The 23,732-nt window shown below is 44.9% G+C and overlaps 1 protein-coding gene across 4 annotated transcripts in view; it reads right to left on the bottom strand.

Moving 5' to 3' along the window:
- LOC138472193 (inositol 2-dehydrogenase-like) overlaps positions 1 to 23,732 on the bottom strand; it is a 457,962-nt gene that overhangs the window by 192,009 nt on the left and 242,221 nt on the right. For all 4 annotated transcript variants that reach the window (XM_069610239.1, XM_069610240.1, XM_069610242.1 and 1 more), the window contains one exon: positions 7,740 to 7,848. In XM_069610239.1, coding sequence (XP_069466340.1) covers positions 7,740 to 7,848 — 109 coding nt within the window. The remainder of the gene's footprint in view (positions 1 to 7,739; positions 7,849 to 23,732) is intronic.

Genomic DNA, 23,732 nt, shown 5'->3' on the forward strand with positions numbered 1-23,732 from the left:
TGGGCCATTTGGTTCACATATTTTAAGCATGTCTGTGCTACGGCTCCTGTGGACCTGACCACATCCAAAAGAGTATTCCGATAGACGCTGAAGCTGGTAGCGGACAAAATCTCACCCAATAAAAAAGCAGTTTTATTCTAACTTCATACTGTATTTGTATTTGTTTTTATTTGTACAGCGATTGACACCTAAGCGCTTCACAAAGGTCAAAAAACAGGTTTTAAAAAGAGAAGGTGAAGTCAGAGATCGAAGAGAAAGAGGCAGGGCATTCCAGTGCTTCGAGGCAAGCAAGGAGAAAGAGCGAAAACACGAGGGGGCCCAGGAAGGATGCCGAACCACCAGACGAAATAGAGGCTGGGAGCAAATGTAACGAGAAGGAGAATAGAAAGAAACTAAGCAACAGAGTTAGAGGGGAGTAAGACCGCAGAGACACTTAAATACTAAGCAGAGAAATGTAAAAAAGGAGTTGGGCTTCAAAAGTCAGCCACTACAGAGAATGCTAGGCAGAGAAAAAAAGAGTTATAGGGAGAAAGAGTGCAAAGAATGCGGAACAAAGAATGATAAATAGACCAGAGTGGAGCAAGAGGGTAGGCAGGAAAACCTAGTAGAAAGCAAAAACAATAGAATAAGCAGGAGAAAACTAAACACAAAATAAGTATTTTGGAAGCCTGGAAAGTTAATACCTGGCAGGGTTTGCAAAGTTAAGAACTGGCAGGGTTTGCAGATATTGAAGAGTTAAAATCGACAGGAGGGGGAGATAGAAGAAATGTGAAATGAAAACAAAGAATTAGGCACAAGATTTTATCCTTGATCTACAAGTGCCAACACTGAGAAGTCCCCCCAATATCTTCTGGACAGAATATGCACCAAACAATTGGTTCGGTCTTTACGATCCAATGATACTCTCTCAATGAACCAACCGCGCTACCATTTGGAGAAGTTTGGTGGCAGAAGCTTTGAAACTCAAGCATACAGGGAAAGGAACTTACTCCTGAAGAACATCAGAGCATCTCCTTCTTTGACTATCTTCAAGAAATCAGTGAAGACCCTCCTTGTTAACCTAGCTTAAACGCTCCCCCTAGCCTGTTATTTTCTTCTTTCCCTCTTCTGCACTCTGAGGCGCACGGGCATGTATTGCATAACAAGAATCAAAATAAATAAATAAATAGATAAAATGAAAGGGAGGGGTCAAACATGACTCCATAATTACGAGTCGTAGCAGAGATGGGGAGTAAGGAAGGGGGAAAGGAGTAGAAGATAGAGGGGGAGGAATGGTGAGAGCAGGAAAGAAAAGTACTTCTGTTCTGTTTGGATAGATTCAGTTGTAAATAATAAGAAGACATCCACGATTTGATACCTAGCAGACAGGCTGAAAGAGAGGAGTGAATAAAGTCGGAGAAGGAAAGAAAGATCTGCGAGATGTCCTCATAGAGGTGGTTAGAAAAACCAAAGGAAGTAATTATATAACCAATAGGGGCAGTATAGAGAGAAACTAGAAGAGAACCGAGGACAGACCCTTGGGGCACACCACATGAAGGGGGAGAACATGGGAGAAAAAACATGCCCAAGAGACCGAAAATGTGCAGTTGGTGAAATAAGATCGAAACAATTCAAAACAGAGCCCCTGAGACCAATATGCGAAAGGTGAGAGAGCAGAATAGAGTAACTGACAGTATTGAAAGCAGCAGACAGATCAAGAAGTACCACAAGAGAGGGGTGTTTGGCATAGCCTAAAGAAAGAAGAGACTCCGAGACCACCAAGAGAGCGGTATCAGTAGAATGACGGGGACGAAACCTAGATTGAAAGGGAGGAAAAATAGAATGTTGATCAACAAAACAGGGGATTTGGAAATAGACAACGCTTTCTAACAGTTTCGATAAGAACGGCAAAAGAGAATTGGGTCAAAAATTTGAGGGAAGAGAGGGATCAAGATACTGTACTCCTCAAAGACAAAGTTCGAATTTTAGGGGGACATTCATTGATACCGTGGGCAGAGTCAATACAGTTTTGCGGAATACGTTCCCATTCACTTAACATTAGCTTGGCTCTGTAGAGGGCATTCCCTCCTCAGACTTCTGAGGTCAGGTCGATCTCCTAATCCCAGTAACGCTTAGGAACATTCAATGCAACTCTTCGCCACCCATTAAACAATAGATCCCTTTTGCACATGTGCGAGAACCAAGAGACATTCTTGTACAATCAAATGCAAGATAATAAAAATACAAAACGCTTTCAATCTTGGTTCCCGCTAGGTAAAATTGGATTAGGAATTCTACATGGAAGGAATTACATAAATGTGGTCTTTTGCATGCTTACTGTCTGAGCTTTGTCATTAGACAAAGCACTACATTTGGCCAGCTGTTTTTGCAAACCGATCTTTGTTTTTTAAAATAAGTGCCCCATTAACCGCTAACTGTAAGCTACCGAAATGCTTAACATTAATAGTTAGTGTGTTAGTGTTTAGGGGTCCAGTCTCTAGAGCCATTTCATTAATAGAGAGAAGAGGAGAGTGGCAAAAACACAACCTGACAGTGACCTTATAGGATGGGGAAAGACCTAATTGTCACATCCCTAAAGCCCAGTTATCAGTGTAAAGCTACCAGCAGTGATTCTGAGATGTTAAATGAAATCAAATCTCGTCATAGCAACCGTCACTGGTCGCAATCAAAGGTCACCTTGAAATCCATGAATGAACTATATAATGTCTCTTTTTTATGATACATTTTTGAATGCCAGGCCGCATATGACAGGTCTGGTCAGGGCAGAGTCATGCAGGGAGTGGGCAGGAGATGTGGTGACCTGGGGCGCGTGAGTGGTCCACCTCCCAGGAGGAAAGGACGGAGGGCACCTTGTGTCAGCAGTCCACACAAAGCCAGTAGGGGCAGGGTTGCGAGGACCTGCAAACTCTGGGCATGTCAGATGTGTGGCTGGGTGAAGAGGCTGGAGGGCAAGAAAAGAGTCTGCACCGGGCCTTGCACACTGCCAGGAACATGGTCTCTACCTGCCGTGGGGCCAGGCGGACCAGGTAAACAGGACGCTGTGTCCAATTCTTCTGCCAGAGCACCAACAGGCCCCAGGCAGGTGGCCAGTGGACTGGATGGCAGCATTTCCTAAAGAGGTGAACAGAGGTGAGGTGGTGAGGTGGAAGAACGCCTGTGTGAAGGCAGCCCTGCAAGGCAGTAGTGATGAAAGAAATATGTGCAGGCTCGGCTCACCCAAATATGGCTGTCAGCTAAAGGCAGACATCGTTGAGCAATGTAAGACAAAAAACAAAAGCATTGTGGGCATTGTTAGAGTAGTTTAGGGTATTTTGTTTTACAGCATATTAAAATAGGTATTGCCTCCCATTCGTTATAACTACCACAACCTTGACATTGATTGGCATTGGAATATATGGATTATCTACAAAGTGGTTCTTAGTGCTCTTGAGTCCTTCATATAGTAGTTGGCTCAAAGGAAAGAATAATTTCCACAGGACTCACAACATGTGAACAAAACGTTCCCATACAATTATGGCCAGCACATTTTTGCTGATCTTGTTTACGATACATAATACTTTTTGGAAAGTTTTTGTTGTACTTTTTATGTCTAATGGCATGTCTAATGGCGGCCGATGTGTTGATTCTCTTGGACCTCTCTGCGGCCTTTGATACTATTGATCATGGCACTCTTCACCAGTGCCTTGAAAAGGCAGGCATATCTGGTCTCCCGCTTAATTGGTTTTATTCTTTCCTCACAGACCGTACTCAAATGATATCTTAGTCCCAAGTCTCCTTAGCACCCTTTTTTTTTTTTTAAACTTTATCTCCGTCCCACGGTGGATCTTATTTTTGAATATGGGGTGCGTTTTTTTACTTACGCAGATGACATGCAGTTACTTTTTCCGTCTTGATTCGCTTGTATCTGACCCTCCATCTAAATTGAGAAATAGTGTGTCTGCAATTTGTGACTGGATGACCAGTAAAATTGGTTGAAGTTAAATCTGGAGAAAACTGAGATTTTAGTGATTGGTTCTTCTCTCGCTCACACAGCTTGGAGTACAGATGGCTGGACTCTCTGGGACCCTGTCCTATCCCAAGTAAATCAGTAAAGAGTCTAGGTGTTTAGCTTTTAAATCAGGCTCTCAAGAAGCCCAAATATCGTTGGTGTGGCACACATGCTTTTTTAAGCTGAACATTTTGAAGAAGACTCTGCTTTTTCTTCCGGTTGAGCTTCACACTAAAGTAGTGACTATGGGATCTCTCGATTACTGTAAAGGAATGTACCTGGGCCAGCTGGCTTTTTTATCCAGCGTTTGCAGCTCTTACAAAATTCTGCGGCCCATTTGGCTCTAGACGCAGCCAGACTTTCTCATTCTCGAGGCTTGCTACAATTGCTACACTGAATAGCTGCATTAAATTTAAGATCCTGTGTATTGCGCATCAGGCAATACATAAATCTGGTGCCGAGTATTTTCATTCCAAACTGGTTGTTTATACTGCCTCAAGGCGGCTGCGCTTGGCCTCACAAAATCTATTGGGAATTCCCAGATACTGCAGAGCTTGGGCTGGAGGACGGTCTTCACTTCAGCTCTGGGAAACTACTGACCATCTTGGATTCCATAAAGTCCTTAAGACTCATCTATGTTAAGCTTCTCTTGCTCCTATGAGGCCCTCCCGCGTGCTAGGCAAATTTTGTATGCAGTACCCTTTGGGACCACTACACACAACTAGGACTACGGTGTAAGCAAAACCAACCTTTGGTATAAGTCTGTACTATACAGTTTTGTGGTAGCATTACTGAGCAGCCAGGCTTATTTCAAGAGGGAATGTGAGCTGTAAGGATGTTACACAGAGGTCTATAATTACAAGTATTCAAACAGACTCTTATACTCAATGTTTCTTGGTAAAACACTTATTAATTTATTTCACAGTCAGTTATAAAACATTCACTAGAAGAAGGCAAACTATATCACACAAAAATATACTTCAGTACTTCACAAGATCAGGTTCTGAGGCATTTAAACTAATTTGAAGGAGGAGCCAAATGTCATTCAGAGCATTTGAAGTAGGCAGGAGCAAAACGGCATAAGTTAATAAAACAAATATTACAGTTAATCTTAAACAGTGCAAATAGTTTGAGTTCACCAGAGGAGTTGATTCAATGCAATAGGTTAGGCCAAAGTCAATGGGCTAAAGTCTTGTATAGGATAAAGCAGTTCTGGAAGTTAATCAGAAAAGTCTTTGCCAAAGTTCTCAGAAGTAGTTTGTAAAAGAAAGATTTATATGTTGGGTCACAAGCTGACTAGGCCTGCAAGTTGCCAAAGTTTCAAGCACTTTCGCCGTGAGAGGTAAGTTCTCTCGGTCGGGTTTTCACAGTACCTTACAATGAAGAAAAAGATGCAGCTGAAGACGTCTTTTCCTGGCAGCTCCTGCAGATCTCGCAGTTCCTGAGCCCCAGTCGTGTGGACATGAGGGAGGACTTTGGCAGACTCCTGCACTGCACTGGGAAAGGTAAAAAAGCTGGCAAAAGCAAATCTTCAATTCCAGTAGCTGTAGTAAAGTTCACAAACTGGTGTCCTTCTCCCTGGCTATTCGGTTTCCTGCAGCACTCTAAGGAAAATACAATCAGCTCCGAGAATGGTATCCAGGTGGCTTACAAGTTGATGGGTCCCACCAACTCAAAAGGGAGAAGTCGTCCTTGAAGGGCTTCTCTGTCGAGATGAACTTGGCGATTCGGACCTGCAGCAGGGCTTCACCGGGCAAACCAATGGTTCAGGAGTTGCAGCAGCCGTCCTCCTCCAGATCGTCTTCGGTTCTTTCGTTCCAGTGGTCGACTCTGCCTTCCAAGCCAAGAGACATGCCTTTTATCCATTTTACTCCCATTCATTCCAGCCTAGATGCCACTCACCCAGCAGGGTGGCTGTCCTTGCCGGACAGTCAGCCGGCCAATCACCAGAGTGCATTTGGGTCTCTTAGGAGACTAAGCACATGGAGTTTCGGGACCCTCCCTCACTTCCTGCACACCCCAGACACTCGGGCGCCAGAGGCAGCCTTCAGCACTTAACCCGCCAAAAGCATAGGAACAAAGGGACCAAACCTGGTTTGGCGCGCAGAGACACACTCTAGAAGGACTGTTACAAAAAGAAAGGGCGAAAAAAGAAGACCGGCACCTGTTTAAATAAAGGGGGCTCAGACGCCATCTTGAAAAACATGGCTACCGTGATTTAACACTAACGGGAAAAATCATGGTAGTTTGTTGTAAAACCACTGCCACCAGCCATTTCGAGAGGAAAAGGTAGCATTTGACTGCTACATGAGTTTCTAGACATAGGAGATGCTAAGTAACCCCTCCAGCACTCTATTGTAAGATAGTGTGTGCTGGATCTAGGAATTTGGAAAGACTAGTGAAGTCAATTTCACTTTACTTTCTCTGGGAAACAGTAGTTTATCCCAGAGAAGGTATTTCAACCTTGGGACAGCTGAGGGTGCTGTGTAATACAAATAAACAAGATGATGCCTATGGAGTTAGTTAGATTCCATAACCAAAAGAAACAAACACAGAAAACATATTGAATGGAAAAGTTCAAAGTCCCAAAGTTTAGCAAAAGAGCTGGAGGGCTCTAAGGTGAGAGGAATTGGCACATTTATGAGAATTCTCCCTAACACTGCGTGCCTGTCATAGTGCCTAGATGCCTTCGGCCCTTAGTTAGTGCTTTGCAAGTACAATCCAATACAACAAAAGATGAACCAGAGTGCTATGTTGGACATGTATTTCAACAGTAACCTACTACGGTTCATTAACGCCTACTGTGTCCTACAAGCAAAAACCATTGATACCTACAAAATAAACAAATAGACAACAGTGACACGGATAACTTTTGACATTGTATTCCTACGAAAATGACCTATAAAAAATACACTTCATTACCAAAGATTCAAAACCTTTCAATCCGGCCTTTTTCAACCTCGCACAGACCACCTCTGCCTGCTGCTGGTAAAAGGCAGGCTCGTCCTGCCTGCTGCTCGTAAAAGGCAGGCTCGTCCTTTGTACACTTTCACATTTCTGTTAATATTTCTTCTCGTGTTTGTAGTCTTTTGAAGGGCTGGATCGCTGACCCCATCTCACTAAGTCCATCCAGCTCACTATGACAAACGCTCTCTCTTGTGAATCTCCCCGGTATCTCTAAGCTTTCCTGTGGATCCTCAAGATACAGGTATTTGCTATCCTTATTGCCCTGCAATGGTACAAACTTCCATTTAAAATGAGAAATGAACACTTGTTTTAAAAGGATAAAAAACGATCTTGCCAGTCAGCAAGATCGACAGGTCGTCTTGCCTTGTCAAATTCTACCACCCGCCAGTCCACAACTGCCAATCTGTACTCCATTCTCCAGAGTATGTGCTGAAAGCTTGTACATTTTGCAATGCTGGTCTCGGACAGACCACTGCATTTATTAACTGCTCTGTGTAGCAACAATCGGTGCTTGCCCCCCCCCAGTTTGACTTCTAAAACTGCTAGTTCATATGTACTGCAAAAACTAAAACAGCAATACATGTGGCAACTATTCTTGAGCGTGGTTCAGACTGGCATAAAAGTGCATTATTTAGGGCTCCAGAATTAGCAAGAATACATCTGGGGTCAAATATTCCATCCATGCAGGAGTGAAAAGCAACAGACATATTGTGAATAATAGAACTGCTCTATATTCACGCACAACAATGCAAGGAGTACAAAAAGATTAAATACGGGGTATTACTTGTAGAATCCACAGACTAATGGCTTCCCACTTCGGTCTGCTTCATCAAAGCAAGCTTCAGCCGTCTGTCTGTCCAAACTCGGCAGCTTCTCACAAAGAACTCCTTTTCCTAAAAATAAGAACCACAAATTTAAAATAATACAATAATAAATAGTTCGCAATTTCTTTTGCAGTTCAGCAAACTCCTTAAATAACACCAAATGAAAAATATCCCAGCTGTTTATCTGATTTTGCGTCTAAAAAAAATATATTTTTTATAACGAATCAGGGATACTCAAGCCTAACAAAAACCTTACACAGCAACTTGTGGTATACAAAATACATAACTGGCTGATTTTGGTACAAATAAATCACACTACTTGAGCACAAAGTAATCGCTTGCAATCTGTTTTGAGGAATGGGAGGAATGGGCACGTTAGCAAAGGAACCAGCCCAATAATGAATATGGAGTGCAAAGCCAGAGAGTAAACTACAATTCTTTTTGTTTGGGTTTATTACAAATTATGTGGTGTGAGCAGACACTGCGAGTTGGCTTTACACACCTATTTTTCATGCAAAATCCAATTATGAGCGATACAGTGCACATCAGATCCCATTTTCCTCTTATTTATACAAGACAACATATTGCATAACGAGGACACAAATGTGGTTTTGGCTACTTGACGGTCATACTAGTGTGTGGCACCTGCTCATTACCTGAGAGATTCTGAGGATCACTGAGCAAGGTAAATGAATGGACCATTGAAATTACAGATGAAACACTGTCTAACCAACAGTGTCAAACAACAAGAGAATGTTAGAAAGAGTTCCTCGCTGGGGTCAAGTTGTGAGTAGGGAATGGGCAATACAAATTCAGTTTTAGTGCTTAAACAACCTTTGTTTACTTTGGGAATAAACAATTCTTAGCAGGTATCTGGTATTTCGGTTAGAATGCCACCATTTCAGCACAGCCTGTTTTCTGTTAATTTCTTCATGCCTGCGGAATTAGATACCAATGAGTAGAGCTACAAAAAGATGTGGTCCACTTAAAGACTTTGGGGAGCTGATCAAAGACTAAGCAGCAAACTATTCTTGCTGGTGCTTCTCAGAGGGCTTTTACTTTAGCTTGCTTTTCTGGAACTTGCCCAAGGTTACTTTGTGCCATTTCTCTGAGTAAGGCCAAGCCCTTATTTTCACTGTAAGTCAAATGCTCTGGCATACAGGAGCACCCAGCATTTTGCAATATGGACCAACAGGGTGTCGTTTTTTGTATTAGGAAAAGTGGGAATCTAATATCCTTTCCTCATTACATTTGGTTTCTTCATCTGGCTGGTACTAGCAGCCATGTGTTCTCATCTCACCTGCTTGAAATTAACTTTTTCTATGGCTCTCCCAAGGCATACAGGAGTACTCAGAATTTCTCCATATGGACCAATAGGGTGTCGTTTTTGTATTAGGAAAAGTGGGAATCTAATATCCCTACCTCATTACATTTGGTTTCTTCATCTGGTCGGTTGTAGCAGCCAGGTGAACAAGTTACTTCTTACCTTGTAACGTTCTTTCGATGGGATGTTCCTCCGACGTATTCCTTATCTTAGATATCTCCTTCCGGCTCTGCTGGCCTCGGAAATTTTTTCTCTAGAGGGTGCTGCGCGTCGACGTCCGCCGAGTCGATGTCCCTCGACAGCCGCCGTATCGACGTCGACGTCATCCTGCCTATAAAGGCCGCGCGCAGCGTCCGTTGCTCAGTTCCGTTTTGTAGCCCACAGTATTTCTGTCTGGACTAGACTAATCACCCTGAAGGAGCGTAAGCTGCAACAACAAGGGAAGTAGAACTGCGGGGATGGATGGGAGGGTCGATAAGGAATACGTCGGAGGAACATCCCATCGAATGAACGTTACAAGGTAAGAAGTAACTTTTTCTTTGAAGGGATTGTGTCCTCCGATGTATTCCTTATCTTAGATAGGCTCCCATAGCAGTATTCTATTATTGGAGGTGGGAGTACTGGCTTCATGCTGCCTTCTATTGATGAATAGAGTGCAATACAGCCCTTCCAAACCTAGTCTCCTGACTGGAGGAGGAATCCAAGTTGTAAAATCGTGTAAAGGTATGGACAGACAACCATGTGGCGGCCGCACAAATGTCTTTAACTGGCACTACTCTTTTGAGGGCCGATGAAGCTGCAATACCTCTGGTCGAATGAGCCCTAAGGTTTTGAGGGGGCTCTTTTCCTGCCAGTTTATAACATTCCAATATGGCTAGAATGATCCATCTGGAAATGGTCTGCTTAGTTATTGGTAACCCTAGCTTGTAACCTGTGTAGCCTACAAACAGCTGGTCTGTTTGTCTTATCCTGGCCAGTCTACTGATGTAAAAACTTAAAGCCCTTCTAGGGTCCAGCCTGTGTAACCTCTCTTCCTCTTTCCCCGGATGAGGAGGATAGAAAGATGGCAGGGTAATCTTCTGAGTGATATGGAATTCAGAAACCACCTTTGGGAGGAAATTAGGCTTCACTTGCAGGACAACTTTGTCTTTGTGAAAGATTGTATGAGGGGTTTTACAAGAAAGAGCTTGTAACTCGCTCACCCTTCTAGCAGATGTAAGTGCTATTAATAAAACAGTTTTAAGGGTAAGAAATCTTAACGAACAAGAATGGAGTGGTTCGAAAGGTGTGCCCATCAGGAAAGTTAGGACTAAGTTTAAATCCCATAGGGGAACCTGGAATGGTCTTGGGGGATAAACATTGGTTAACCCCTTTAGAAACTGTATAACCAAGGGTAACTTGAAATAGGATGGTTCTTCCGCAGTGCGCTTAAAGATGGATAGCGCTGCGAGATAGCCCTTAATGGTGCCAACTTGAAGGCTGAATTCGCCAAATAGAGTAGGAAGGACAAAATCATTGGTGTACCGCATGAAAAGGGGTCAATAACCTTTTCTCTACACCAGCTGCAAAATCTGTTCCAACGGCAGCGCTATAAAGACTTTGTTGCTGGCCTCCTTGCCGAAAGCAACACCTCCATAACATCATCAGGGAGGTCCCAATCCTTGTACCTCAGCCTTTCAGAAGCCAAGCGTGAAGGTTGAGGGTTTTGATGTCTGGATGGAGAACCTGACCTCCCTTCTGTGAGAGTAGGTTCTCTCTGATTGGAAGTCGAATTGGAGGGCAGATGGACAAGTCTAGAAGGTCCGGGTACCACGTTCTCCTGGCCCAATCCGGGGCAATTAGGATCATGGTCTTCCGGAATCTTCTCAACCTCCTGATCATTTGAGGAATGACAGGGACCGGTGGGAACGCGTACAGAAGCGTAAACTCCCAGTCCACTATGAACGCGTCTCCCAGAGCTCCTCTCGGGGGAAATTCCCTTGAGCAGAACAGATCGCACTTCCTGTTGACACTGGTGGCGAACAGATCCACCTGAGGGGTTCCCCAAAGGGCGAAGATCTCTTGAAGGACTTCCTGAGCTAGTTCCCACTCGTGGGAGACTGTGCTCTGCCTGCTCAAAGCGTCCGCTGTCAAGTTCTTCTCTCCGGCTAGGTGAACTGCCGATAGAGAGATTCCTTCTTGGATTGCCCAAAACCAGAGCTGCATCGCCTGTCTGCACAGGGGTAGTGATCCTGCGCCGCCTCTTTTGTTGAGGCAATGCATGGCCACTGTGTTGTTCGTCATTATCAGGACATTCTTCCCTTGTACAGCTGGCAGGAACGCCTTCAGCGCAAGTCTGATGGCCCTCAGCTCTAACAGGTTGATATGTAGTCTGGACTCCGATGGAGACCAACGACCGCTGATGGTCAAGTCGTTGGCGTGGGCTCCCCACCCCGTGAGTGAGGTATCCGTGACTACTGTTATCTCCGGCCAGGGTTGCCAAAACTGTTCTCCTTTCAGAATGTTCTCCTGACAGGCCCACCACTGAAGGTCTCGAGCCACCCTGTCGGGAACCTGAAGAAGATCTGTCATTCTTCCTGAGAATTGTGACCACTGAGTCCTCAGTGCCCACTGGAGGGATCTCATTCTCAGGCGAGCCTCTGGCACTAGGAAAATGCAGGATGCCATGAGGCCTAGCGACCTCAAAAAGTCGAAGGCTGGGAGACGTTGGGCATTTTGGAACTTGGTAACCATCTGTAGAATATCTTGAGCCCTCACCTCTGGTGGCGAGGCTTTTCCCAGGGAAGTGTCCAGGATCGCTCCGATGAACTGGAGTCTCTGCGATGGTATCATTTGTGACTTCTTTAAATTGAGGGAGAAGCCCAGTCTGTGAAAGGAGTGGCAAACGTGATTTAGCTGGATCTGAGCTTGTTACGAAGATACAGCCCTGATCAACCAATCGTCCAGGTAGGGGTAGACGTGAATCCCTTCCCTCCTTAGACTTGCCGCCACTACCGACATTAACTTGGTGAAGACCCTCGGGGCGGAGGTCAGCCCAAATGGCAGCACTCGAAATTGATAATGAGAGTTGCCAATTGCGAACCTCAGGTATTTCCTGTGTTTGAGATGGATAGGCACATGGAAATAAGCGTCCTGAAGGTCTAGAGATACCAACCAGTCCTGAAGCTGGAGGACCTGAAGGATCTGAGAGAGAGTTACCATCTTGAACTTGTCCTTCCTGAGGAATTTGTTCAAGTCTCGTGAGTCCAAGATGGGTCTCAGTCCTCCGTCCTTCTTCGGTACTAGAAGAAGGGGAAATACCAACCCTTGTTCCTCTCCGCTGCAGGTACCGGTTCTATGGCACCTTTCTCTAGCAGGTCTAGAATCTCCTGCATAAGGCGCGGATCTGGAAACTTCAAAGAGTTGTTCCCCGGTGGATGACTCAGAGGGGTGTGTAGAAAAGGCAGGCAGTAACCTTGGGCAACTGTCTCCAATGCCCAAGCATCTGACGTAATAGCCTGCCATTCCGACAGATGTTGAGTTAACCTTCCCCCTACTGGTGTCTTGTGAGGGGAGACCTCACAGGGGTTTAGAAGCGGCTGACGCAGATGCTGAGGGTAAAGTGGCACCTACTGCTGCGGTTTTTGTACCTTTAACCCGTCCACCATGGGAGAATCGTTTCTGGCCCCTTTGAGCTGGCTGTCCTCTGCCTTTTCCGAATGCGGAGTAAAAGCGAAAGGATCTACCCCTCCAGGTTGTTCCTGAGAGACGATTCGGAGTCTGTCGGATTGCAGCCCCAAGAGATTTCGCTGCTGCCTTGGATGTTTGTAACTTCTCCAGGCTGTCATCAGCATTCTTACCAAATAAAGAAGTGCTGTCAAAGGGCATGTTCAAAAGTCTGGCTTGTACATCTAGAGCAAAACCAAACTTCCGCAACCACGCAAATCTGCGGATTGTGGTACTTGCCGCCATGGCCCTGCTGATACTGTCAGCAGAATCAATGCCTGTTTGAAGGGACTCGCACATTGCATCTTTCCCATCTTTGATGATGTTTAAAAATGCTTCCCTTTCCTCTCCTTCTGGGAGACAGTCAGCCGCAGATGAAGCACACTCCCAAAGTGTATGGCTGAATCTTGCAAGCGTGCAAGTGGCGTTAATAGATTTAAGCGCCATGCTACATGCCGAAAAGACTTTTTTTTGACATAGCATGAAACCTTTTATCATCCCTGTCCTGTGGAATAGTAGGGTATGCAGATCTACTATTTGTGAAGTTGCTGCTTGTACATCCAAACTCTCTGGAGTTGGATGTTTGCTCAAGTATTCAGGATCTGAAGCAGATACCCTGTATTTGGCAGATAGTTTCTTGCTAACTGCAGGGATAATCTCAGGTGTTTCCCAATTAGCAGAGATCTTTCTTTGGAGAGCAGTATGAAAAGGAACAACAGGATCTTCCTGTGGACCTTTAACTAAAATGTCAGTAAGGTCATCCTGCTGAAAAGAAGGTGAAGGTGTAGACCACCCCATGAATTCTATTATACTAGCCATCAGAACCCTATAAGGGGTCTCAGCATGCTCCTCAGGATCTGGTTGAGCAAACTCTACTTCTGAAGAAGTATCTAAACCACTTGCCTCATGTAAAGAGTCTTGAAGATCTTTTAATCTGTTGACTTCAGAGATAAAAGTTGTGGCCCTTTGTAAACCAAAAGGTCTCTCATGGTCAGAATCCTCCCCTTCCTCATGTATAGAGGACAAATCTCTAAAGTAATCAGACCTAGGATATGGTTTAAAACCCATTTCTAGGGCTGAAGGGGCCAAGTTGGTTGTCACCGGTTGAGAAAACGTCGAAGTTGTCCACGTGGAAGTCAAAGGCTTCAACAAACCCAAAAAAGGCGTCGAAAAAGTTTGGAGAGACCTCAAAGTACTCGAGAGGATCGGAATCCTACTCGGAGTCGTCGAAGTTGTCGACGTCATCCTCGAGGTCATGGTCAAAGTCCTCGACACCTCTACTGTCTGAGATGTAGTGACAGTTGTAGGTCTGTCTTTTATCGGAGTCGAAAGTGGCGTCGAAGACGGTGTCGATGCAACCGATTTATGCGTCGAAGGACCCTTCGACATAGGCATCGATGACGCAGATTTATGAGTCGAAGAAACCTTCGACGAGGGCATCGATGACGCAGATTTACTGCCTTTACTCGAGGGTTCATGACCCTCTCGGGTAGTTTCTTTCGCCGGGTGCAACAACTTGCGGCGTTTTGATTTTTCGGGTCTTTCACCCAGGGTATCACCTTTAGCCGTCTCCGAGGGGTCGAAGAGGCTAAGCATTTTCATACGGAATTCCTCCCACTTAGCTGGAGAGTGTTTGGTGGGGCAGGTGACCCTTTCCGGGATACAGAAGAAGACGAAGAAGGAGATCGACGACGCCTCTTTTTTGAGTGTTTCGATCTCGAAGACTGATGGTAACCGCTTCGAGACCTTGAGCAGGAATGTTTCCTGTGACGGCGAGGAGACGAATGTCTCGACTCTGCCGAAGAAACTTTCGAGGGAGTAGAAGTTTTAAGAGTCTTACCTCTTTCTAGCTTCCCCTTACGCTCCTTGAAGGCTTTCGCCGTCATGGACATACAGTCCTCGCATTCCAAACAGTGATGCTCCGATCCCAGGCACCACAAACAGATCCTGTGAGGATCCGTCAACAACATTTTCTTCCCACAATCACGACACTTTTTGAAGCCGGACCCTGGAGTCGACGGTTCGGATGAGGAAGCCATTGAATAAAGATGATATCTTCGAGAAATAAGTTGAATCTTCTTGAAGAAAGAACTGAGCGACACGATTAAGAGGCCCACGAAACGTGGAAAAATGGAACTGAGCAACGGACGCTGCGCGACTCTATTTATACGCATGGTGACATCGGCGCCCAGACGGAGGCTGTCGAGGGACATCAACTCGAGGGACGTCGACGTGCAACGCCTTTTACTGAAAAAATTTCCGAGGCCAGCAAGCTGGGATGGGTAACATCAAAGATAAGGAATACTTCGGAGGACACAATCCCTTCGAAGGTACATTTTACCTACAAACCAGAAGCAATGCCATGGGAGCCACCATGGCCCTGCATTTGTTAATACATTTATGTTGAAATTTGAAGAGGACCACATTTTACATCACCCTGTATGGCATACATACATCAGACATTGGGGACATTACATGGACGAAATGTTTCTCATATGGAACGACACAGCTGAAACTTGACTCCTTTCTCAAATATCTCAATCTGACTGATGCAAGAATTCAATTTACATCAGAAAGTGGCATCCCTGGGTTACACTTCATTGATATATATATGCTACCGAAAGTTCCCGGATTAGAGACAAACATTTACCACAAACCCACTGATAGGAACAACCTCTTACATAGAATGAGTTTTCACCCTCCATCAACACTTAAAGGTCTCCCATTCAGTCAACTCCTCAGAGTGAAGCGCACTGTCAACACCACAAATGATTGGGAAGTGGAATCAGAAAAAAAGTTAAACAAGTTTCAGGCAAGAGGATATCATGAAGTGGAATTAACAGCAGCCAAATACAAGGTTAACCTCAAAGATCGGGTAACTCTGCAGACACCAAAAATACAGAAAACAGAATGTGAGGCTCAACTTGTGTTTGTGAGTAAATACAGCATACAATCAACCAGGATAAAAAGGTCAATACTGAAACACTGGCTGTTGCTCAATTGTGACAACAAATTACAAATCAATTCACCACAAAACGAATTTTTGCATTGCAAAGTAGTCACAATTTGAAGGACTTGCTTGTGAAGACTCAACACAAGAAAACAAGGAAACAACCAGGCAGGAATCCCGGATCCTACCCATGACTCTCATGTAACAGTTGCAACAACGTAATTAAAGAGGACGTAATCACCCACTCCAGAACTGGTGAGAACGTGAAACTAAAAGACTATGCAACATGTGAAACTCAGAATGTCATCTATGCCATCAAATGACCATGTGGCCTGATGTATGTGGGGCAAACCACCCGTAAAGCTCATATACGATGGAAAGAGCATAAGTCAAATATTAGGACTAACAACCGATACTCGCCTCTTGCAAGACATTTTCAAGAATATGAACACCAGCTTGCGCAGATCTGATTCCAGATATTGGAAGTGATCAGCACCAAAGATCTTCAGACAAATCTTACCAAGAGACTTGAACAAAGGGAGGCCTTCTGGATCGACAGACCCGACACAGTCTCTCTGGCGGGTCTTAATGAAGAACTCGACCTATATTGTTTTTTGTGATTATCAGCCTAATAAGAAGAGACAACCAACAAATAATTGTGTTGGCATGCTCGAAATTAGTATTACCTATTTATAGCATTACCAAGAACATTCAGTTGTGTTATCACGACCTATGTCATATGTTCTAACCAAAGAAACTGTAACTACACGCAGACTTGCCGCTATCCATCACTTTAAACTACCATCATAGCATCTGACTGACGTGGCAAACACATTGTAGACATGATAGCTACTTTACCATCAACATACCTATGTAACTATTACTATGAACAACCAGCTATTGTACAAGCACCTATCCCATGTCTCCCTACTATATAGACTGCAAACCAGATGCATATTATTGCAATTCATTATCCATTACAACCATCAGCACAGACCTAAGAAACAAAGTACCTTTCTGAACATTACACATGCTTTCTTATCTGATAGGCAGATCACTACCTATGCGTCTGTATTATACATTATGAGCACACAACCTCAGGCAATCGAGTGACTGTTTTCTACACTTTCTGGTAATTGTTTGCCACGATTATCTACGAGTTAGTAATGTAGAACCCCCGACGGTGCACCACATTCAGTATTACCATCCTACTTTTAATTACCTAAAGGACCATGCCGCCTTACAGTAATGTCAGTTGCATGCTAGGAATTACAGTCAGCATATACAGAATAGACTGTTGCTCACTTTATTTTTTGTTCTAAGCAGTTAACTTTTTGAAAATCACGCTCACATAACGTGATAACCACCTCGTTGATTTTATCAATATTTTCCCTACAATACATATAAGGGAAGTGCCAACTTAAACACATGTATCAGGTTCAATGACATAGTTGGCTAGAACAGTTACAACCATACAATAGGTTGTACCTTTAATCAATCCGCTATCAAGAGATGCGCTCACAAGGTTATACTACAACTCCCATGAGCCTGTGGTAACAGACTTAGATGCAATCACGCTCTAACGTCTCAATTTATAAACTAGCAGAGGGGTTGCAGTGTCTCTGTGTCCATGACAACACTTGCGGCTGCCGACGGGGACACGCTGCCTGACCATCGATTTTGGACACGACTGACATGCTGCATCGAGATACTTTCAAGTAAGTGATGGTTATTTTGCTTTATTTTTGAAAACATCAGAAGTGTGTACTCGATCGGCACGCCAATACGAACGCCTACATTGATGCAATTTTTTTTCGATAGGAAACGGGAATTCTACACTGCATACAGACAAGAGATTCATTCTTTTCTTGACAGGGTACATGCAGTTTCATGTAATTAGGTATGCCAATTTGGAACACACGTTGCTGCGTGAGATTTTATTGTGTAATCAGCTGCTACTGTATATTGTTCCACTTCTGCTCATTCGCCTTAGAGCTTAGTTTGCCCTTTTTCATAACACGCATTGCAGGGAACAAGAGAGGAGTTCCTTAGCCATATAAACAATAAATTTGCCTCGCACATCATTGCACATATGACAGAAAGCTTGGATAAAGAATAAGGTAACTGATTCACCATATTACATTATATGACAGATGGTTGTTGCTCACATCACCAATACTGATATGTGGAGCAATCAAATAGGTCATGGTTATAGAACAGTGTAATTTTCTGTTTTTAGTTGTAAATCCGCAACAATGGATTTCAGACAAAAAGTTGTTAGAATTCTATATTGAAAGTGGATTCTATAATATGCGAACACAGTCTACTTCTTGACAGGTATGCTTTAAGATCTACCATGTTAATTTCTGCGTTGTGAAATTGTAATACTGATATTGAGAGTAGAAGTGGTTTCTACAGCCTCATATCTGTTAATTTTTTTAGAGCCCGCCCTGAAGAAGGACACAGAGTCCGAAATGCATCGGCCAGGGCTTCCGCTAATTACCTTCGAATAAAGATAATTAGATTATTTGCAACTTTGGAGTAATTTGAAGATTATTTCAGATTTATTCCTTCAACTGAAGATACAATTATTAACTACTGACTATCCATTTGAAGTAGTATTCACTACACATCAGGCGTCTCCAGGCTCAGTGAAAGTTTCACTGAGCAATTTCTGCTCCCACTTTATGCAGAGGCATTCCTAGCGGTGGGCTGAGTGGGCTATAGCCCCGGGTCTTTTGGTTGTAGCCCTGGATAAAGCTCACAGGCTACAACCAAAAAGGCTTGCTAACCCAGAGTCCCGACAGACCCGACATTAGCACAGATCATTTCCAGACATAGCAACATGCCTGTTTATGGGTTTTCTTTTTTTACACTTTAGATAGAATGTTATGTTTGGAACTTTGGAAGAAGGCTGCAGGTGTACAGCCTAAAATCTCTATTTCACGTTACATTGAGTTTAGTGTGTGAGTGTCAGCTTAGGATTTTGGACACAGGACAGAGAACTCTTTTTGATTTAGACATCCTGACACAGCCATTCCTTAGTTTTGTCGAGGCTGGGAAACCCCTCCTAGTGTTAGCGATAGGGAGGATTTCCTGAAACCCCTCTTTTCTTTCCTTAATACTTTTTTTAACCAACACCAAAAATGCCACTGTTTTCCGAGTCTTACTCTTGATCCCTTACAGCTCTCACTATCTTCCATTGTGCCTGGTTCCACTTGATTCCTACTGACAGTCTATGAGATGAAAGGGAGGATGTTGTATTCCTTCAACGTTTCTTCTGGGTTTAGGGACACCTTAGTTCTGTAAAACAAAACACTTTTTGCAGCTTCCCTTGCCCATACAGCCTCTTCCGGGCAGTCACTGTGGGCATCCCAGTTCTGGCTTTGGTCTCTCAGTTCAACTGGACTTCTCCAAAGGTGTAGAAGATGTTTTACCTGGAAGGCAAGCTCCTCATATGGATGTCTTCCTGACAGGAGGATATTCTACAATAGTATTTATTTAGAGTAAATGTGATACTCCACATGCAGGATTTGAGCTGCATTGGAGTGCAATGAGGAGAAAGTAAACAAAGAAAATGCTGAGAAGGGGGGGGGGTCTCCTTTCCAGAGATAGCAGATGGTACTAACATATCTGAAACTGCAGTGAGAAACAATTAATTCCTCAAGCAAATCTTTATTCTCTAAGGGTTATAACGTTGAGGCATTTATGCAGATCACCATGACCCAAGCAAGAAACTTTCAATCAGGTATAGCTTGCCCATCTGAGAAACATCTGTCCCAGCTTCCTGGAACAATTCCCCACATCCCTGTTTTACAGCAGGCACCAATAATTAAGCCATAATGAGCAAGGGCCTCCAACGAGGGATTTGGGGCGTTACCACCCGGTATGGCCCCAAGGGCCTCCAACGAGGGCTTTGGGGTGTTACCACCGGGTATGGCCCGGCGAACTTGTCATTATGGCTATTAGCACCCCCGGTTTACATCACAGAAGCGTACAAGCCGATCATGGCCACAATGGAAATGGAAGCGAGCCTCTAATCAGAGCCCTTCTTCATCAATTTCCATGATGACAGGTGGACTCAGAGAGGAGTGGTGCTGTGGCACCACAGCCTCTTCAGGTAACTGGGAGGGAAAAGAGCGAAAGGGTAGAGAGAGAAGCAGGGGAGGGAAGGCCCTGAGGTAACACTGGATTGTACTGTGAAGTCAGGCCGGCTTCTGAGTAACCTGATTGGCTGTGGCCCCCTCCCCGGATGCTAATAATTTGTGAATACTCATGCACTTGATTGTATCATCTTCAATTTGGCAAATCTCTGCGACTCTGGCTTCCCACTTTTGCAATCCCAGTGACTGATTCATTCCTTGGCTTCTATTTGAATGGTCTTATTGCATGCAACTAAATATTGGGTAAATAGGAAAAGAGGTAGGCTTATTATCCTATTGCTTCCATCTTGTGAATTCATGTTCGGACTCACCTCCATGGCTCCTGTTTTCCACCTGCTGTACCTCCACTTTTCATAAATTGACACAATGCGAGTGCCCCTGAAAACATTTGTATACCTCTAGGTACCAGCATTTTTACTGATTGGAAATATGAAATATGGTTGGGGACGATGTCAAGACATATTTGGAAGGCATTATCTACCTGAAGGCCAATTTCGCCCACTGCAAATGAATCAAGACAATGAGGGACAAATGTTGCACTCGTCTTTAGCTATTGGCTAGTGAAAACGGACTCTTGGCGAGTAAGAAACGTTGTGCTGTCGATAAGTGGCCAGTGAATTTTTATGGCTGGTTAGTAGCTTTCAACGTTAACTTTTTACCCCTGGGAAAATGCAAAACACACAAATAAATAGTTTGGTGTATCATTTAACAAAGGCCAATGCAACCTCACAAGTATGTTTTGTTTACTAATACAGGAGTAATTTACAGCCATGAGTCAAATTTTTTTAAAAGGGTAAACATTTTAGGAGAATATGGCTCCTTATATAATGATGGATTTAAATATTTTATTATTCGAAACATCCTTTTTTTAAAGAAAAAAACGAATTGTACTCTTGGTTATCAATACAGGTCAGCCGATGCTACTTTTCCAAATATTGAAAGGACAGGCACACATTCTGCAAATCCACAGGGTAATTTATGTGGATAATGATATACTATGCAATGCACCACTTTTGGAAAACTATCTGGACTGTGTGGACTCTGTTTCGGGTCTAGCGGACCGAGACATGGTTCACAGCCAGCTCTGTCACGAGCTTTGATACTCTCCTCCCTGATGGCTATAAGATCCTCTCCGTGCCCAGACCCAACCGTTCCGGAGGGAGTGTAGCCCTGATCTTCCCTGAGTGTATTCCTGCCTCCATCATTCCTACGCAGGCTTACTCCTCTTTCGAATGCCTGGTCTGCAGGCTCTCTCTCTCTCCTGGCCATTCCCTTACTGTGGATACCATCTATCGGCCACCTGGCCATTTCTCCTCCTTCCTATCTGAGTGGGCAGAACTCTCCTCTTCCCTCCTGGTCTCGACCACTCAACTCCTCCTTCTTGGAGACTTCAACATCCACCTGGATGCTTCCTGTCCTTCCACTGGACTCTTTCGTGACCTCTGCGACTCTCTCTAACTCTCTATTCTCCCCTATGACCCGACTCACTCTGCATGGCACGCTCTGGATGTTCTGATCTCTTCAGACCTTCCTCTTTCGATCCCTCTCACCACTCCTCTCTTCTGGAGTGATCACTTTCTCCTTTCCTCCCATTTCACTCTCTCTACCCCTCAGGCCAAGCCAACTCCAGCACTGCCACCTACCTTCTCGGTTATCCGACCCATGAAGCGTGTGTCATTTGAGGCTTTCGCTGCCACTTTCTCGTCCCCTGCTCCCCCTTTGGCTGACTCACACCCTGACACAGCCCTTTCTATGCTCCAATCAGCTATATCTGATACTCTCAATGTTCTTGCCCCTGTCATGAGGATCTGCTTGAAGACCAAAGCAAAGTGCAACTCTTGGTACGACTCAGACCTTGTCACCCTTAAACGCAAGTGCAGGGTGGCTGAGAGGAAATGGCGTGCTTCCGGTACATCCTCTGACAAACTGGCCTGCCGCCTGCTCCAAAGGCAATACTGGCTCTCTTTCCTCACCAAGAAGAGAGCTCACATCCAAGCCTGCGTCTCTGCAGCATCTAACAACTCGGCCGAACTCTTTAAAATCTGCAAGGAGCTGGCCAATCCTGCTGCAGTCTCTACCTCTGCTGTCCCCCCTTAGGCCCTCTGTACGGCCCTGGCTTCTCATTTCATCTCTAAAATTCAGGACATCCTGTCCTCTCCCTCATCCTGTCCCCCTGCTCCCTCTACCCCATGCTCATCCTCTGGCCCTTCGTCAGCCACCTCTCCTCCCTCCTTCTCTGCCTTTCCCCTGTTTTCATCAGACAAGGTTTCTAGAAGTCCGATCTATGAAAATCTCGTCAAAACAGGTTCACCCCTGTTCTTCCAAAACCATCAAGGACCACATTGACACACTGGCTCCTGCTCTGGCTGATTTCTGCAACCACTCCTTTGCCACTGGTGTCTTCCCTTCCCCGCTGAAGGACTCCCTTGTGCACCCTCTTCTTAAGAAACCAAACCCTCTGCCGACCCGTCCTGCCTGGCTAATTATCGTCCAATCTCCATCACTCCTTTCCTGGGCAAACTCCTGGAAAAGCTGGCCATCTCGCAGCTTAATCTTCACACTGAATCTGTTGGTTGTCTCCATGACCATCAGTCTGGCTTCAGAACTGCCAGAATCAGGGAAACTGCTATCTTGAACATTCATGAAGACCTGCCCTCCAACCTCGATTCCAATACCCCCTTTGTCCTCATCTTACATGATCTCTCTTCTGCCTTTGACACGGTCAACCGTGCCATCCGGCTCAACCATCTCCGTGATAACCTGGGCATCACCGATCAGGCCCTGGCTTGGCAGACCTCTTTCCTCTCTGATTGACCCTCCCAGGTCCAATTTGGGTCCTTCCTCTACTCTATCGCTATCTCTACCTCTGGTGTTCCCCAGGGTTTTAACCTCTCTCCCTGGCTGTTCAACCTATACCTGGCACTTTTTGCCCACCGAATTGCCGCTCTCTGCCCCAACTTTCAGTGCTATGCGGATGACACAACTCATTTTCAGGCTCCCCTCTGCCAACTCTTCTGCTTCTCTCATCTCTGACTGTCTGTCTGCTATCCAGGAGTGGTGTGCCGCCGTTGATCTCTGCCTTAATGCCAGTAAGATCGAGAGTCTCCTCATCAGAATAGGTGCCCCCTCCTTTCCTGTCACTCTCTGGCCAGCCTCTCTTGGCCCTCTTCCTGCTCCCACCTGTGAGGCTAAAAACCTCGGGGTCATCTTCGACTCCACACTTTCCTTCTCTCCTCACATCTCTGATGTCTCTAAGACATCAAACTACCAGCTGCACCTCCTCAGAGGTATTCTTCCTTTCCTCTCCTTCCTCCAGAAGCTCAATGTCTCCAGAGCTCTGGTTCGCTCTAGGCTTGACTACTGCAACAGCCTCTTTCTAAATCTGCCTTCTTCTAGTCTGCACCCCCTGCAACTCATCCAAAACAGGACTGCGAGATTTGTCCTTGGCATCAAGCCCAGGGATCGTATCTCTCCAGACTGAAATCTCTGCACTGGCTCCCAGTGACAGCGAGGATTACATTCAAAACCCTCTGCATTGCCAACAAGGCCTTCTGGGGCCTTGGGCCCCAATACCTACAACTCTATCTTCCTAAATATCTTCCTTCTCTAGCTCTTCGCTCATCCGCCTCCAACTCCCTCAGAGTTAGTCGATTCTCTAAGCAGCGAGTTGGTGGTAGATCTCTTTCTTCTGCTGCGGCCTCCCTCCGGAACAGCCTCCCTGCTTTTCTGAAACTTGAAGAGAAGCATCTCCGGTTCTGGAAGCACCTCAAGACCTTCCTCTTTGCTTCAGCTTTCTCTCCCCCTGTCCACT

Source organism: Ambystoma mexicanum, chromosome 8 (genome assembly GCF_040938575.1).
Source record: "Ambystoma mexicanum isolate Mex_15411 chromosome 8, UKY_AmexF1_1, whole genome shotgun sequence".
Taxonomy (NCBI): domain Eukaryota; kingdom Metazoa; phylum Chordata; class Amphibia; order Caudata; family Ambystomatidae; genus Ambystoma; species Ambystoma mexicanum.